The following is a 17837-nucleotide window of genomic DNA, read 5'->3' as shown; positions in this document are numbered from 1 at the left end:
AGATTATACAGAATGCAGCTAAATTGTGACAAATGAAGTCACTCAAATGAAGTTCCTTCACAGAGTAAGAAAAGCCAGCGAGGACACCACAGCGTCTGACAAAAACAGATGTAAAATAACCCCTACTGTCAGGACTCTATTATCTAAAGTGCCTTGAATAAATTGGCTGTGTTTATGCTCTTGACTGTACTACTCTTATTTTAAAACCTTCGCTAAGACTGAGTTCATAATAAAAGAGTTTCACATTTTTGGTTGCCAAGAAAAAAAAAATATATTTTAAAAGTATTGAAATTAACAATGGAAAAAACGTAGCGAGCTGGATTTCTCTGAAGGCTTAAATACAGTCTTTGATTTTGTGGAGACAGTCTTACAAACACGGTCAGTTTACAGAGAAATCCTGTATTTAATACAACCTGAATCTGAAGATGGGCTACGTATCTTTGTTTTATATTCATTAAGTCAGCGGGGAATCTGACAAGTATTCTTCTCTTGCTTATCTCCCAAGACTCACAAGAATAATGAGATTAAAGTTTTGGAAAGTTCCCAAGAGACAATATGAAGAAGTCTAAATCACCAGAATTGTTATTATAAGAATATATTGCACTCAACGTTTAGAAAAGAAGCTAATAGAAAGATATATTTTATTATCCTTTAATAATTATCTGTGGGTATTTTGCCAAGCTATCCTACTTTTCCATAAATGGTGTACAAAATATGCCTCTCAATAAACCTATTTTCAGGTAGTCATTTCAGCTGCTACTATGGTAACAGCATCTGGGTCATCTTCTATGAAAGCTAAACCTTCTTGTTCAAACCAAAAATTGCCACCATGTTGCTCAGAAAGTGCGAGACCGATGCCAGCGTGTTCGGCGTGGGCCCACCCGTGGGCTCTGCGTAACGCAGAACAGACTCTCCCGCACACCGATGGTGGTGACAGAAGAGGGGACCTTCGCGGCCCCAGTCTCCATTCTGCCCTGGAGAGGCTCCTCTGAAAGCCCTACTACAGAAAGCTCGTGTTGTGCACTAAAGCTGGACTCCTAATGAAAAAAAAAAAGAAGTAATTTTTTAAAAGATCAGGGTGGCTACCACTACCTGAAAGCCAGACTTGCATTTAACTGTAGTTCAATAATGGCCCAACTTGAAACAGAGAGGAGTGGAGGCAGACGCAGGTGACAGAGAGCTACCTGGAGTTCTCTGCAGCTGTCAAAAAAACCCCAAAAGCATTTTGAGGCAGGCGATTGGTATAACTAATACAGCCCTAGTTCATCGGGGTGTTTAAGAGCATGCGCACCTCCAGCAAAATGAGCCGTGCTTATTTTTGTGCATGTGGGTAAGTGTACGACTAAGCCGGAGCCTATCAGCTACGAAGTGATAAATACACCGAAGGATGCAGAGCCGTTAGTGGGAGTAGTATCTTTAATAAGATGTTCATAAGGCAGTGCTGCTTTCAGAGCCAGAAAAACATGAGGATTCAGTTTTAAAGTGGGTCAAAATAAACGCTTGGATGTTGGTAAGGAAGAGACACGGCTTTTCAGATGGAGTTTTCGAAAGGCTGAGGGGCAGACACGCCAGCTCACCTCTGGCACCCACCTACAGCACTTAAGGTAGGACTAAGTTTAGTCCAAGCTCCTTGTATTGCCAATGCGAAAAAGGCGAGCAGTTTCTAAGCAGGATTCATCCCGCCTAAACACTGCCTGGAGATGCCTCTCTTCTACCTACAGGGCCTCAAGCAACTAGCCGCTCAGGTCGCAATGAATCTCCTCTCAATAGCGACCTCACTTGGCTTATCAACCCCCAGGGAGACCTAGAGTGGACTTCACGGGAGCTAAAAGTCAGTCATGGCTGAAGTTCTTGGGAAAACCCATTCCTTATTTATTCATTTATGTTCAATGCAGAGTTTCCCGATGGGAGTCAGCTCCATCCACAATTTGGAGAAAAAAAGGTACAGGTAGATCCAAAGTGCCGAGTAACTGGGTGTAATTGGGACCTCAGCAGAAGAGGGACCACATACTCAGAAAACTTCTATGGTCACAACGTGAGAAAGCATTAATATTTTAAAAAAGACAAGTGCTATTATGTGACCCAGGAAGCAGGCAGAGCCAGCAGCAAATCCCACCTGTGGGCCACACATCTTGGCCCATGGTTCCTTACACAGCTTTGTGATTCAAATTGCCTTCCTGCACAAAATGCTCTGGCTGGGCCCTGCCTCCTCTCAAACATCAGTAAAATTGTAGTGGGACCTGTGACGGAACTGGCCAAGTATTCTCCTCCACCGCTTGCTGCTGTTTGACTCTTCCTGCCCCTTAGGACTGGGTTTCAGACTAATTTAAAGGATTAGAAAGCGCAGGGGATATTACCCTACGAGATCTGATTTCTGGTCACAGTAAGAGCATTTTACATTGCCCTAGAAGGACAGGCAAGGCACTCCAGTAAACAAAAAAAGAGTTTGCTTTTACTTAGAGCCTCCTTACGCTGCAGAAAAAATGCAAAACAATCTTTGCATTAAAAAAAAAAAAAAGAATCGTGACTTAATAAAATAGTGGAACAAATAAGTGTATAAATAGTGGAAGCCACGGTGAAAGCAAGTATTTTGTGACTTAAGCGCAAAGAACATTTACAAAGCCCAGAAAAATGCAGAGAAACAAAGACTCAAGGGCCCATTGCAAATGAACAATGAGAGAACTGTTTTAAAGTTGTTAGTGTTATACACTACAGAGGAACGCGAACGCAGGAATCCTATATCTCAGGTACACTGACACCAAAGAATCAGAGAATGTCTCAGGTTGAAGGGGACCCATAAGGATCACGGATTCCAAATGCCAAAGACGAAACCTGCAAGGAGACGTAAGCAGGACAGGATGTAATCTGACAAGACAGGAAATAAGAATCATAAAAAACCCGCCCGTGTTGCTGGACAAATGTGCTAGTGATGGGCTACTAATTTCAAAATCAGCGTGCAGTCTGAGATGCAGGTCCAGCTCCCCCTAAAACAAGTTCTTCTCTAGGGGTGGGAGAGAAAGGAAAGATTTCTTTTTTTTAAATATGGAAGTCTCATTTCAGGTAGAGCAAGATATAACCTGAAGAGAAGGATGCAAGGGATTTGCCAAACACCAGTTACACGACTTGAAACACCCAATTTGACTCAGATCCAGACGACCTCAGAACTCGAGACCATTAAATCATCTGAAATCCAATTTTGCTGCAGATCTGCGATTCACTTCAAAGTTCAAATGTAGTAAATTCAATATACATCCCTGCCCCTGCTTTACTCCAATTTATTATAGCATCCTAGTTAAAATGACTGCTTCATTTGCAGTGGGCTGTGCTCCTGTCCTACTTTTCACTGTGAAGGTAGTGTTGCTTATCCAAAAGGAAAAGAAAAAATACCACTAGCTAACTTCTCTCTTTCCTGTTCTACAGCCTGTGTTTGCAACCCTGTCCTTTCATCTGTTCCTACACTGGGCCTGAGAGACTAATTAAAATCTTGATAAGGAACTTTCTTTTGCGCAGCATATATGCAAGATGTTTGTTTAGTCACTAAGTTCAAGCAGGAAGAATCTTTGAAGTGATCTTTCCTTTTTTTTCTTTTTTTTTCTTTTTTTTCTTTTCATCCTCTGCCTGCTTGAAATTGGGACCTACTTTTCTAATGCAGGGGAGTAATTTGCATCTGCTAGGTTAATTTTGTGTGAAGTACACATCGGGACATTCAGATCTAATTTAAATATTTTATGCCAAACTTGGGCTGGATGTTTCCCCATGACGGGAAGACTTTTGTAAATGGAAAGGTCTCTGGTGCTAGAAGTGCACGTGCACATCGTGACACGCAGCTGCACTGGAGGACATAAGCTGTAATTAAAGCTGAATTATGGTACAACCTGATATCAAAATTAGTGGGCCAAATGCTGAGAAATGCTGAACAACTGTTAATTAATCAAACTCCCACTGTATCAGTGTAATGCATTCAGCATCTCAGAATGTAATCTAATTTAATTGCAGCCACCTTCATCTAGAAGAAAAGTTAATTTCCCTACGGTCTTGAACACTGTTTTCCAACCTGTTGCTTGCAAACCTTTGAATGATCTCCAGGAATAATTCAAGGGCCCCCACACAGCAATTGAAACAGAAGAAGTCTGTGAGAATACTAAAATCTGGACAATTTTGATGGAGCCACAGTGAGCAAGATATTGAAAATCACTGACCTAGAGAAAACCACAGAGGCAGACGACTTGCGGAGGAGTTCCTCGGGAATTATCCAACACAGAGGCTTGGCATTTCAAAGGAGCTTACATTTAAGTCTCCTTTGAAAATGTCATCCTAAAACCTGACAAGGGAGTGGACGAAAATCAATCTGTTTTCCAGGTATGGATTAAATTGAAGGCAACCAGTTTGAAAGCAGGATTTTAAAAGGAACAGAGCTCAGAAACTGCATACAAATGTGGAAAGGGAAAACATGAGTCACATGTACTGGATCTGCAAGCTTAACGAACGCTTGGGTGTCCCTTGTGAACAAATCACACCCCTTAACTCCAGACTGCGAACGACACAGGTGAGAAGCAGAGATCACAGCAAAGACTTTTCTACACAGTATAACTTCAAATGAGTTTTGGAGCTTACGTCTGGATCATTGGGAGCTAGTGCTCCTCAGAGAGTTTATTTCAGTAAGAAATGCATGAATTATCTTTTTTCTTAAGTTGTCAACAAAGTTGCCTTTAAGGAAACCACTCTAGACTTTTCATAGACGGAGGAGATCGGTAGGTAAGACAGTACACTGGGTTTTATTCCTGGGGCTTTTCCTACACCTTTGGTGGAGCAACAAGCAGCAAGCAACAGCAACAAGACAGAAACCTGGTTTAGAAAACCAAGAGCTTCTCCACAGGAAATAACATTAGCAAAGAATAAAATTAGCAGAAGAAAAGATGGAAAAGATCTTATTCTAGTCTCAAAGATGTGTCTCAAAGTTCTCCTGTACTGTGGTCAGTCTCCTGTACCCTTCTCCCTCAAGATTATTTTGTACATGGATGTCTCTTCTAGCATACCTGCTGCCCTCGAGCTTGGATATCTTTCAGAAACTTGAGAGCAGGTCAATAGGTGGCAGATAGAACGTTCAAAGGAAATATGAAGTCGGCCAAGTGTGGAGGAAGCAGCTCGAAGCAACTCAACGTGAGCCGTGAAACACGGCTTGAGAACAGCTTTTTCAAGTGAACTGAGGCTGAGTCTCAGAGCACCTTTATTTTCCAGCACCTCGGAGAAAACATTGCAACTAAGCAATGGAGAAAAAAATTATTAGAAATAAGAAGGCACTTGGTTCAACAGCAACTTGGAATCCTTCCCTAGGAGACAGTCAAGCAAGCGTTTTCCATGGTGACAATGTGGGAAAATGAAAAAGAAACTTCTTTATGTATGTATTTTGAGAAAGTATTTAGCATCCAAATTTCATACAGAACATATTCATCCCTTTGTTTAGCTAGAACTGACACAAATGACCTGTTTAGTTTCATGAGGCACGAGTATGGCACTTCCTTCAAAAATATTTAGAAGGGGAGGAAATTGATGTTGCTTTTTAAATTTTTTTTTTAAGAAACACTTTTAGACACTCGATTACTCCCATTCTTTTCAACATGTTATTATTGCTGAAAATCATATGCTTCCAAGAAAATTAACTACCACTTGGGTCTGAAAAATCTGTCTTTCAGATGTTGCATGTGTTAAAATTGGCTGGTTGCTTACCTTAGATTTGTGATCTGATGTTAGTGTCTGAATTTTAATTTCCGTTTCTTTCTTCAACTCGAGACAGTTACTTCCTCTAAAAAAAGGAAAATTACAAATGTGTGCCACAAGTTAAACATCTTCCCATTCAGTCGGCTCTTACTAATTAAAATGTTAATCAAAGTTGAAGTGCTGCAGCGTACTGGAATGAAATTATTTCTTCTGGCAATTTATTCACAACTTACAAAATATTGCTGGATTAATGATCATTCAATTCAAACAGCACACAATTAATTCTAGATTGGCCCAGCAATTATTCTGTTGCTGAGGATATGTCAAGCACCTCCATTTATGGTACTTGGTTCCTTTTCCAGGCTTAAAATACCTTGCCAAGAGAAACCAGTTTCTGCCTGAAAACTTACAGCCATATTCATTGCCTTCCCATGATTTTACCTTCTGTTTTAAAAGTAATTTTTTTCTACTATTTTTTTTTTTTTCTAAGTTTGAGGCAGAGAAAAAGAAGCCACTTGAACGACTACCTCACAATAGGGCAATTTGGGCATACTAAATTTGAACGCCTATTGAAAACGTCAGCGCCCCTCTGTGAAAAAGCGGAAGGGAACGAGTTGCAAAGAAGGGGCCTCCTCACCCTTGCAGACCACACCAGCCCACGGGGACGTTAGATACCTTCTGTGACTGGGAAAGCAACAGATCTTGGAGACAGCCCTCACTCCTGCAACAAGCTGCACACAGCATGGCCTTTGTGTTTGGGTAAAGCATGTGGGGTTGAATGCCAGTTGCAACGGTTGTTTAATGCAGAAGTACACAATTCCAAGGAACAGGTTGGAAAAATGGCTGCCCGTCCTGAAGCTCCCCTGTCACGCCAGTGTGTTAGCAGATGGATGACTTCCACCTCTTACCCACGGAATTTCCTTCACTGAGCCCAATTACTTGGGCCGTGCACTGGGTGGGACGGATGTACAGAAAAACTATTCCATTGCAGCTACAACAGGAATTTCAATTACTGTCTCACCAAAGTCAAGACATTTTTGAAGGCTGACAAGCTCCATCCTTACCAGTCGTCTTGTTCTCTTTTTTTTTGCAGTGAATGGTTTTTACAACAGATTCACACATTGGAAGTCTCCGTTTTTTTTGTCTGGAATACTACAATATATTGCGAGGAGTCTATTTTAACATAACTGTAATATTTCAGTGGCGGATCATCCATTGATGTAAAATGGTGTAACTCCACTGATGGGCGGAATCACATCCATTTTATCATCTGAAGCTGGCCCTAATATGAATGGTTAAGTGCTTGACTGCAGTAACATTAATCCATGTTTGCTCTAGAAAAGGAGATTTATGAAACTCTTAACGAGTTTAAATCCTACTTTAATATCAAAGTACTGCTAAACTTATGGAAATTAGCAGGAAATTTTATCTTCAACCAGTCCCAGGAAAGCCCTTACTGAAAACAGTAGTGTGACGTGCCTTGTGTTCCCAAGGGCCACTGGAAGGACTAGTCATTTATTTTCTAGTCCTAGCAAGGGAATTTTTGTAGAGGTTTCTAACATTCATTTGACACTTTGGAAGTAATTAAAGGCACAGAGGCAGGTTCTGACCATTGTTACCTTCACCTGAAAAAAAAGACAGCCGGAAAGAAAGTGTCTTTGATTATGCATGTGGGTAGCTGCGATCAGAGTCTGGCTATAGTTCATATATGATCTGTCGTACCGTATGAAAGAGACTGCGTCTTAGGCGAATCAAACATATTTTATCCCAAATTAGTCTAATCGGTTCAATCACTGGACTTTTCAGAAACTCAGACATCAAAACCACCAGCTGATCCCTTCTCTGGAAATGCAGCTTTCATTGTCGCTTAAGGCAACTTCCAGCCAGGCCGGACAGAACGAGGACTCTCCCCAGGTGCAGTGGTATAGTCCAGGGTTAAACGACCAAGGCGCAGGTGGGAAAAAATACCCAGGAACAGCCCAACCCAATGTCACATGTCCATGCTTACGCATACACGTACATTTGAATTTCTGGACAGTCCTGATAAATCAGAAGGATCTTTACGTGCCCTTAACGTGTTCCCTTCAGAGTGGGAACACGAGCATCCCTATGCCCAATAAGCCTCGCTGAGGTTTGTAAGCATTTGAAATGTACGACAGAAATAGCACAGGGAGCAAAATCCTGTCCATCTGTCAGTGAATTTGCGTGTGATTAAGAAATTCTACTTTGCGGAACAATATGCAGTTGACATTTGTCACACCATGTGGCAGAAACGGACCAAGAAAAACTGCACAACAAAAATCAGAAGAGAAAGTCTTCTATACGCCTATCAAAAAGCCTGTATTTTTTTTTTTAGGAAGTATCTGACAATTTCAATATGAATGCCTTGAAAACACATTTTACATGTTCTTTTACAACTTTTATTGCTTGTAAAAGTTCCAAAATGATAGTCAAGGAAATGGAGCATGTCCTGCACTCACTGAACCCAGGACCCCTAATTCATCAGATTGTTTCAGTTCAATAAAGTCTAAGTCTCAAGCGGCGTGCTCACTTTTAAGCATGTCCTTAAATACACTGCACGGGGTGGGGGGAAGAGAAGTGTGTGCATAAATACCTTGCTGAATGGGCTTTCAGGCCTGCACACACAATGACCCTGAAGTAAGCCCTTAAAACGCTCTGATACAGAATTAAAAAGTGTTTCCACAGAAATTCTGTGCTGATACCGGATTTGATTTGGCTGTTAATTAGACACCAGTAATTATTCCTTGAACACTGAAGAGCCATCAGATGACTGAGAGCTCTGGAGTCCATGAAAACGATGGAGTCATGGCGAGGAATAGTGTTTGGCTGTGTCCTGGATCTGCTTCTGGAGTAGTCATTTCCAACTTTTTTTCATTTTAAGTTTTTATGATCATTTAAAACTATCAGGAAGTCTTCGGCGTCCATGGGACAAGCGTTATAAAATTAAGAAAAGACACTGCAAGTAGCCAATGAAGTGATCTCCAGCCAGGAATCAAATTATCAACTGCCAGAGCACAGTGAAGCCTTTCTCCCCTCACAATGATCACGGTGCAATGGCCAGGGCTTAGCTCACTGCAACCGTGAGTAAATACCCTGCCTGTAATTATAAACCCAGCTATAGTCATAAGCTGTGTTATAGTCAATGGAAAATGAATCAAAGCCACGTTAAATTAATTACTCCTGTAATTGTTCCCTTTCTGTTTGAAGAAGTAGTAATTTTTTGGAAGAAACTACTTGGATTAGAAGTATTTGAGTGCTTACAGTTCTCCCTTCTTGAACAAAAGAATCCAACATGAGCTTTTTAAAGAGTTTGTGAGCTTTTAATAATTTAGTGAGGAGAATTCTCCTTATCTTGTTTACTTCTGGCAGCTCTGTTTCTGTTCCATTGCAAGTTCATAAGATGCACACTCAAAACCCAATGCCATTCCAAATAATTTATAAAACAAAAAGCATTTGTGTAAGAATCCAATGCCAAAGAGGCATCTACGCTCAGTATTCAGTGCGTTGGTTGCCAGTTGTTCTTGCCAGATGACAACAATATCAAATTTAGGCTAACTATTAGCATAGCTTGATATAGAAATGAATAAAGTAATTGCTGCTTCAGGTCACAGCATTGCAGTATAAAGCAATGAAGTCTCAATGAAACGCCGGTGAGAGGCGGAGAGAAAAAAACTGCTGCCAAATTACACGACAGCAGGAAGGCAACAGCAGGTCCTGCTACGTAATTCCAAACGAGACTGTAAGAGGGGCACTTTATTAGTCACCGGCATCTTCCAGGAACTTTTCAGGGAGAATTAAGAGATTCACACAGATAATGTCCCAGGCCATCAGCTAGTGCAAACCAAACCAGCTTCGCTCATGTCAAAGGAGTAATACTGATTTATCCCAGTTGAGGATCTGAAGGGTTCTTTTGTTAGAAAGAAACTTCAACTTGACAGCACCACAAAACTCTATTATTCTAAACCATTCAGGATTTAGAAGCCAGCTTTTTCCCCAAAATCAAATCATTGCTACTTTCTGGTCATTAGAGCTATTGAGGACCTTAGTCTGCTCTCACTGAACACGACATTCCCTGGGGAATGCAGCGAGACAGATCAGACTACAGAAATAAAAATTTGAGGCAACTCCTTCACTTTTACTTTTAAAACTCTGATAGTAGAAGACTAGAGAAAGGCAAAGCGCGTACAACATTTATGGCCCATTGCTAGAACCTTCAAGCAGCTCATACTCAGTTTGATGGAGGACGCCGGGTCAAGCTGCAATTCATTACTCAGAATGACCTTTTATGAATGTTTTATTCCAAACCACAAAAGCATGAAATCTATTTTAAGTCTAAAAAAAAAAAATTTAAAACAATATCTTACCCCTTCTTCTTGATTGCCTTCTCTAACATTTTCTCGTATGATACTTTTTCTTTATCATATTGTGCCACTATTTTGTCAATTTGTGTGCAGTGCAACTTCTGCATAGCGCTGTGCTCCTGGAAAACAGTAGGACCTTACAATTAGGTTGCTGGATTTTTAATGTTTAGTTTTCTTACAGTGTAAAAAATATCAGCGTACCAACAGATTAACTTTGACAAGGGAATTTAATCTGGTTTAGTCATCTGGTATTAAAGGTTCCAGATACTCCACCGTAAACGCTAAAACATTTCTTCTTTGTTTGAAAAAATAAAATCTGTAGCAGACCTTAAAACAAAAGAATGATGGGAAAAACATCTTTTTGAATAAATGTCCATTTAAGTGCAATGTAAAAAACCAGGTTTACAAGCTCTGATCTATCGTTCAAGGTTTCTGAATGCAGATGAGACCAAAACTCAACCCAGTCCCCCCTTCCTCTATGTATCTCATACTGAATACAGAGCTAGCCCCCTTGGCCACCGCAAATCAAATAGCTCCAAGTCCAAACATTAGCTAAAGTCAAATCATTAACAACGGACGTTCAACGGCCCGTGACCCCTAATGACAGCAGCATCTTCTCATTAAGAAATCCCACCTTGTTGCAGAGCATCTCCCCTTGCAAGCAACAGCAAGCTGTGCAGTATGACTTCCAACTACATACGCAGACTGCAAATAACCATCGCCCCCTGCTCCCCACCCCCCCCAAATAATACAGCACATGCTGATAAACTGGACATACAGGGCTACCCGTGGAGCATTCCACATCAACGCTAACCCGCTGTCACTACTACAGTTACGTGACTTGCATTGGTGAAGTGGCAGAGGAGGTTATCTATGGAAGGGGAAGAAAAAAGCTATTCCTATGATGAAAAGATGAACAACTAACGCGTGTTACACGCTTGGGTCTCACACAGACAGTTCCTGTCCACTACAAGACTGTACCAGAAACAACACGCTTCACTTAGTGCTTACACATAGACTTCATTATCGAACTTGACTTCGTATTCATGTTTATCAGGACAGCTGCTCATAATGACGCAAAAGTATAACCACCACAGAGAGCACTAAATACTGAATTTATATTACAATAAGAAAAATTGTTGTTTGTTAATTTACATTATTTTATTAATATTCAATTGCTCCACATTTTATCTAATCATGACAAAATGCCTTGCATTAATTAATATGGCCTTTTCCAGGACTTTATCTCTATTTTGGTTTGCAGCTCACTTTGCATTTATTCTACCCTCACTATTCTACCGCTCTTTGTTATTATTTTCTATACACCTGTGTTGGCCTTATCACTGTTTCTTCCACTGAAAATATTAATTAAAGACTTCTACATTCACTTTTACCAAAACATTAATACAAATGTTGTGATGCTTTTAAAAATCCAGCCCTGGGCTGTATCCAAGCACTCCAACATCTGCCAAGCACTTCCCTGGGGAATGCGTACAGCTTCCAAATTCTGTATTTAGAGTGGGGAACTGAATATTCTGTTCTACAGAGGATTTAAAGCGAAACAAATACACTCCATCAACATTAAAACATGCCAGCTTCACCAGGGAGTATTTACACTGACTAACTAGGTAGGAAAAAACATGGACAGTGAAGAGAACGACACAAACTCGACAGCAGCAGCCAGCCACAGGCGAAGTGACTGAGAGCAGCTCTCAAACTAGATGAACAGAACAAAACAATTATTGTTATAAAAGACTAAGTGCAAACATCGCAAAGCATGAGACATCAGCCCACTCATGCGATGCTCCTCCATAATCTGGAAGGGCGCATCACGTAGAGCTAGAATCCCTGCTTTTCCCCCAGGACAACCATGATTTAAGCCTTCTCTCTTTATCACAAACCCACTGTAATCTTTTGGAGATTCCCCTCTGCTGCTACTTACTGCTCGTCACAACTCTATCTTGTATCTGAAACAGATATATCGCAGACCATATCCCCCTCATTTCCTTCCCTGGTCCTCCTCCCCATCCAGTTCAGGGGACATGTATTTGTGCACAATACAAACAGAGCTGGAAGAGGAAGATGGGCCACCAACAACCTCCACACGCAAGGTACAAACAGTACGAGGAGTCAACTCCCTGCCAGAGTTCCCTTGAATTATATGGCCTTCGACCCCTGGAACACTATTTCAAATGGGTTAGCTGATGTGAGTTTGATTTTCTGTCTATGCTCAAAGGAAAAATCATCACAGCTAGATGCTGCGTCCTAAACTTTCTGTCAAGATTCTAAGAAATACAAGTGGTTCTGTAGCATCTTAAAACACACTCTCTCTATATATTTTGTCTTCAGATGCAAAGTTTCAGGCTGTCCTCAAGTCCACTGAATTTGCAGTTTGATTTCACGTGCCTTTGACATGAATATATTCACAAATCACATTTAATGCTTATATTACAAACTGAAGCCACAGTTCAGCCAGGGTTCTGAGAGGCCACCTAACTGAATCAAAAAGACTCAAATCACAGCAAGAGTATCCATGGGAAAAAAGCAAAGAATCATATATAGTTCCATGGTGGGGGAGATGGGGGATCACAATTCAGTCTGTTGAAAAGAAGAGGAAGTTAAGTTCCTATGATATAAATCTTTATTCCTGCCTGGTATCTCCCTAAACCAAGACAAATACTCCTGTGTACAACTGAAGACTGAAGCCTGGAGGATTCTCATTACAGAATACTGAGGAAATAAAGAAACGCAACTATCATCACCAAATCAACAATCCATTTTGCAGAATCTAGAGTCCCACAGACACCCTGTCGCTTTGGCATTGTGAAATGGAAATCTTTTTTTATGTCCTTTTTTACTAGGCTTTATTTCAAACAGTACATGTATTCAATGCCAATATAAATGTGTGGGAGATGAATTGGGAAATTTATATTTTTGGGTGGCAATTATGCAATTCTGGTTACTGTCTATGGTCATATTAAATTCCTTAAGGAGGCACTTAGGACTACGACTGTCTTGTCTGAAACCACTAGAACCGTATACCACAACCATCTGTTGTGCTGTTGACTGTTAGAGAATATATCAAGATAACACCTTGCTACCCTTCCCTCTTCTAACTCAAGAAGCACAAAAACTACGTGACATCCCTGCAAAATATTACAATTCAGTAGGGGCCCATAGAAGCAGGCTGCTAACAGAGGAAATCAGTGACTCACATATGCACATCTCCTTGCCTTTATAGCCCATCTACCTCTGATGCCACCCCAGATCACCTGAAAATCTACAGTCTTCTGCCGGTGACCTGTCTCATTCCGGATTCGGAATGCCCTGCTGGGTGCAACTAGTTCATAATGCAAGTAAATGGGCTGAGGTTTGGATCACGTTTTTCCCTCACAAGCGCAATCATCTGTTCTTTCGCAATTCCAACAGGAGCACAACGCTACCTCGGTCAAATTCATGCAGACGCACCTTTTCAGAGACTAAGAATATTCACTCTGCCCCTTTCAAGTCCCTCTGCCTTCACAGCCAGGCCACAAACCAAGCAGAGGGCTGGGTTTGAAAAACAGGGGCAACAGCTCTGTTGCAGAACCGAATGGTTTCTTCTGAAGTGGAGAAACCACACTTGCACACTGACTCTGAAACTAAACTTGCTGTGGAATCACTACAGGCTGTCCTGCCTTTAATTCTACGTGCTCTATTATTCCTTCACAATCCTTCAGGATTTCTTTAAAAGCATTGTCCTGTCTTTGCAGAGCTTTATATATGTACCTCTTGCATGCTTCTCAATCCTGAGTAAAAATTCACCTCTTAGCTATTCATAGACTTCGTGAAATCCACAATTATGCATTTTTTTGCAAGCCACTAATCTGACATAAGGGGCAAATTTAATTTTATCAGTCACAGACTGGCTGCTTAGGAATAGTGATACTAAGCGAAGTGGACTTTCTGCTAATCTAACGATCTCTATCCTACTTAGACTAGACGTCTTATTTTTCCTACACAAAAGTGAAAAAAAGAACAGCGAGGATTGTATTTCCGCCTGCCCAAACATCCTTCTCCTAAAAAAGCAGATTAATAACAACACTATCATAAGTGAAAGTGAAGACGCAGTATGTGATGTGTCTGTGTGTGTACACTGGGCGTTGCAGTTGTGAGGAGCTATGCTGTGAAGGAAAAACAAATGAGTGATAACACGCAGAGGGCTGTTAGGAGAATTTTATTGTGCCACTTGAGTCAAAATGGCTGAAAAACTAAACAGAAATAAATGAAGAGAAAGACAGCATCAAAAAAAAGACAGAGACAGAGAGTGAAAAGACTCGCACCAGTTTAATTTTTGTATTAATCTGGAAACGCGGTGTCTCTAACAGCCCTATACCCTGAGAAAACAGACTGACAAGTTTTCATATAGAGCAACCAACCTCCGCCAGGCAGCATTCCAGTGGGGCTGCGAATACTTCTCTCCACCGAGTGGATGCTGTCAGTAAAAGGGACCCTTACTGCTGTCACCTTCCTTAGCCAGCTCTGCCCAGGGCTACCAGATAAGCTCCTACACCGCTTAGATCAGAGCTCCTTCCTCTCGACCCGTTCCCTTTTCCACGCTCGCATGCATCCATTTTCTGTAACACATCTTCCAAAGCCAAGTTTAGATAGAAAAGTATTGAACTTTTCTTTCCTTACACAACATGAACGATTCCCTTCTGTTCACTTATTCCCCCAGCTCTCTGGAGTGTCTATGGTTCAATAAAGAGCCAACTGATTTCTGGAACTTTTAAGTTCAGTCTGCTTAACACACACGCTTGCTCAAGCTGATGATGGATAACCAAGTGCGTAGCTCTCCTGCTCCATCCCAGCTGCTAAAATGCATTAAAAGCACCAAGTACACCAAGCACTTCCCTAAGATCTCGTCTGTGAGTTAATAAGGTCACGCTTTTCTGCTCAGACTCTCCTCTCCAAATTCAAGAAGCTGCCCTTACCGGAGCCTTTAGCAAGGCAAGCTCTAGACAGGCACCTTCTTGTTAGGACAGACTCGCACTCTGTACTTAAGACCAGCAGGACACGGGCTGTCTCAGACCGAAAATAGCTGTGCTTGAGCTAATGCTGAAAGCCCTTCTGAGCGCACAGCATTTTCAGGTTGTGGCTGGCAATTTTCCCCTCCGATTAGCGGAAGCAAGTGCAAGCCTGAACAGATGGATCAATTTTTTTTAACATTAGCAAGCGCAGCCTTGGCTAAGATATCCTTACACCACTGTGGGCCACACGTATCAGGGACATAGATCCCTGCGTATGGCTGTTTTCTACGTCACCGTGGTACCATTTTCATTTGCAAAGGGCTGCCATAGCAAACTGCTGGATGTTGTCCAGTGAAATGAGAAAGTGGCGTTTAAAAATAAGAAGCCCCCTAAAAGATCAACCCTATGAAGGTCTAGAAACTGTCCCTGCCCAGACATGTGGATGACAGACACTTTTTCTTGAGCATTTGCTTCACACACAACACTAACATGGAGAAATCAGTCATTTCCCTTCTGCACAGAGCCAAGTAAGGGGTCTGAAATGTAACTACTTAATTTTCTTACACTACTTTTAATACTAAGAGCCCCACAAAAGTGCCAATTATTGACGTAATTTCTTCATGCTTCGTTGTAGAGACACAGAGTCCCACGCCCAAACAACAGTCATGAAAATAAACACAAAGACTGATATTAAAAATGCCCAGGCAACTACATTACGTCAGCCCTGCAATGAAATCTGCAATCAAAGAGAGCACGGGAATAACTGCCCCAAAAGCCCAGAATGGATTTGTACATATTGCCAAAATTCAGAACTTCAAGATACTTTTTTCACTTGTTACGCCTCTTTCTGTAACAGGAGAGTAATGCTTTTCTCATGATAAGGGCAGGAGAAAATTGGCTGTGGTTTTCCAATGCAAATTATATTTGTGAAAGTGATGTATTTGGGACATCACTGCCAACAGCACCAAGCAAAAAGCTGACTATAAACTGGTTAACGTAGCTATAAGTGAGGCGGAACAGGGCATTTCATTTTGCACTTTGCAGTTACACATTCCAGTTCTCTTCGGCCATGCTGCAGTTTCTCCAGTGCCTGCCTTCGACGCAGCACACTCTCACATCATCACTGCCTTTTTTTTCCAAGCTACCTGTCATTATGTCATGCAAGAGGGAGGTAGATAAAAATCATCACCCGAAAAAGGTGAGGTTTGGATGCTTGTATGGGTCAAACCACTGAAACTCATGGAGACACACAGAGCATTGTGCTAAAGGGAAAATTCGCTCACTGAAGCATATTTCAGTACCTTTAAAACACATGCACCTTTCCTGGTGGTCCAACTACTGCTCCTTAGTTTTTCCCTACAATTTAATTAGGAGTGAGCAGTCTGTGCTAACGAGCGCTGCAACTTTTTTCAGTAAGAGTGTGCTGCTCAGAGAGCTCTTAATGTTCGTACCTTTGCATGTTTCTTCTTTAAGGCGTTCAGCTCTTTCTGCTGTTTCTTTAAATGCTTTATATAAGCCTACAAAAAGAGAAGTTGGATCAATTTTTCTGTGGTCATATTGTCTTTAACCAGATAAAATCCTGGCTACTTAAAACAAATCATTAGAAACACATCTTGAAAAGCTTGTGCCCGTACTCACCTTCATTTGCTTTAAATCTTCTATCTTCACTTGAGGAATAAGGTCGATACCTAGGAAGGTATTGATACAGTTTATCTAAAACTTCATACGTACTAGTATATCTCATACTTTTTGAGTTTTACCACAGAAACCTACATTTAAGTTAGCAATTAAAGTTTTTCACCACATAAAAAATAATTGCAGGTTAATGAGAAAATTATTCATCAAGATATAGCTAAGATACAGCTAATTTCCTTTTCAAATGCACTACTCAATCAATTGCCTTGTGAAAAACGAAATGAATCAATGAGTGTATTTCAATCTCTTCCAGTTCTGGACTGAAGTGTCAAAACACAGCCATCTAAGAATTGAAAAAGCTCCTTTTCTGAAAAGACAGCAAACCGTTTATGGACATTAAAATTGAACCACACAAACTTCAGAATGCTGGTCCATAGCTGGAGATTGCTCGGGCACCACTCGTTTCAGGAGGGAGGCTTCTTGGGTAAGGTTCTACGTGACTACATAAAGATTTAACTGAGGTTAAGTATACTTCTCCTAAATTTAAAACACAAAAATCGTTGGAGTGAAAATTCACCTGCAGCTTGTATGTTAATGGAGGTAAAATTTGCTTTTTGGTTCACACCAGGCTACGAGAAAAGAAGCAGTAAAAACGGAGGAGAAACACAAAATCATAAGAAGTGAAAATTCTAGTGAAAATTCAATACAACAAAGCCAATCTATCATACAAAACTAACAGTACCATTTAGATGAATGGAAATATATTTTCATCACCTTACCTGCAGTGCAAACAAAACCCAATCTCACCTCATGTTTGTGCTTTAATAAACGTTTTGTGACGTATTATTTTTAAACAACTAAGCACATCCTACATGTAGTCATTAATACAAATGTCAATGCAATGCCACGGGAGTTGTAATGCATAGGTTTTTTTCTGAGTTTTTACACAAAAATATTTGCCTGTACATAAGTACACTGCAAACATATTTAGTGAAGTGCTCTTAATAGTGTCTGTGGACTATCACATTCCCCCTGCCTTGAAAAGGGCTTTCTGCCTTTTAAGGTGAATTTAACTGAAAAATATTCAGATGCT

At 40.9% G+C, this 17837-nt stretch overlaps 1 protein-coding gene across 10 annotated transcripts in view; it reads right to left on the bottom strand.

Moving 5' to 3' along the window:
• The window catches only part of PLCB4 (phospholipase C beta 4), a 206016-nt gene that overhangs the window by 14844 nt on the left and 173335 nt on the right, over positions 1-17837 (bottom strand). For all 10 annotated transcript variants that reach the window (XM_063331252.1, XM_063331250.1, XM_063331253.1 and 7 more), the window contains 4 exons: positions 16748-16797; positions 16561-16626; positions 10104-10219; positions 5728-5803 (listed from right to left, as the gene is read on the bottom strand). In XM_063331252.1, the coding sequence (XP_063187322.1) occupies positions 5728-5803; positions 10104-10219; positions 16561-16626; positions 16748-16797 (308 nt within the window). The remainder of the gene's footprint in view (positions 1-5727; positions 5804-10103; positions 10220-16560; positions 16627-16747; positions 16798-17837) is intronic.

The sequence above is a fragment of the Chroicocephalus ridibundus genome, chromosome 3, assembly GCF_963924245.1.
Source record: "Chroicocephalus ridibundus chromosome 3, bChrRid1.1, whole genome shotgun sequence".
Taxonomy (NCBI): Eukaryota; Metazoa; Chordata; class Aves; order Charadriiformes; family Laridae; genus Chroicocephalus; species Chroicocephalus ridibundus.
Note: the sequence above shows the minus strand (reverse complement) of the source record. Positions and strands in the feature narration are given on the sequence as shown.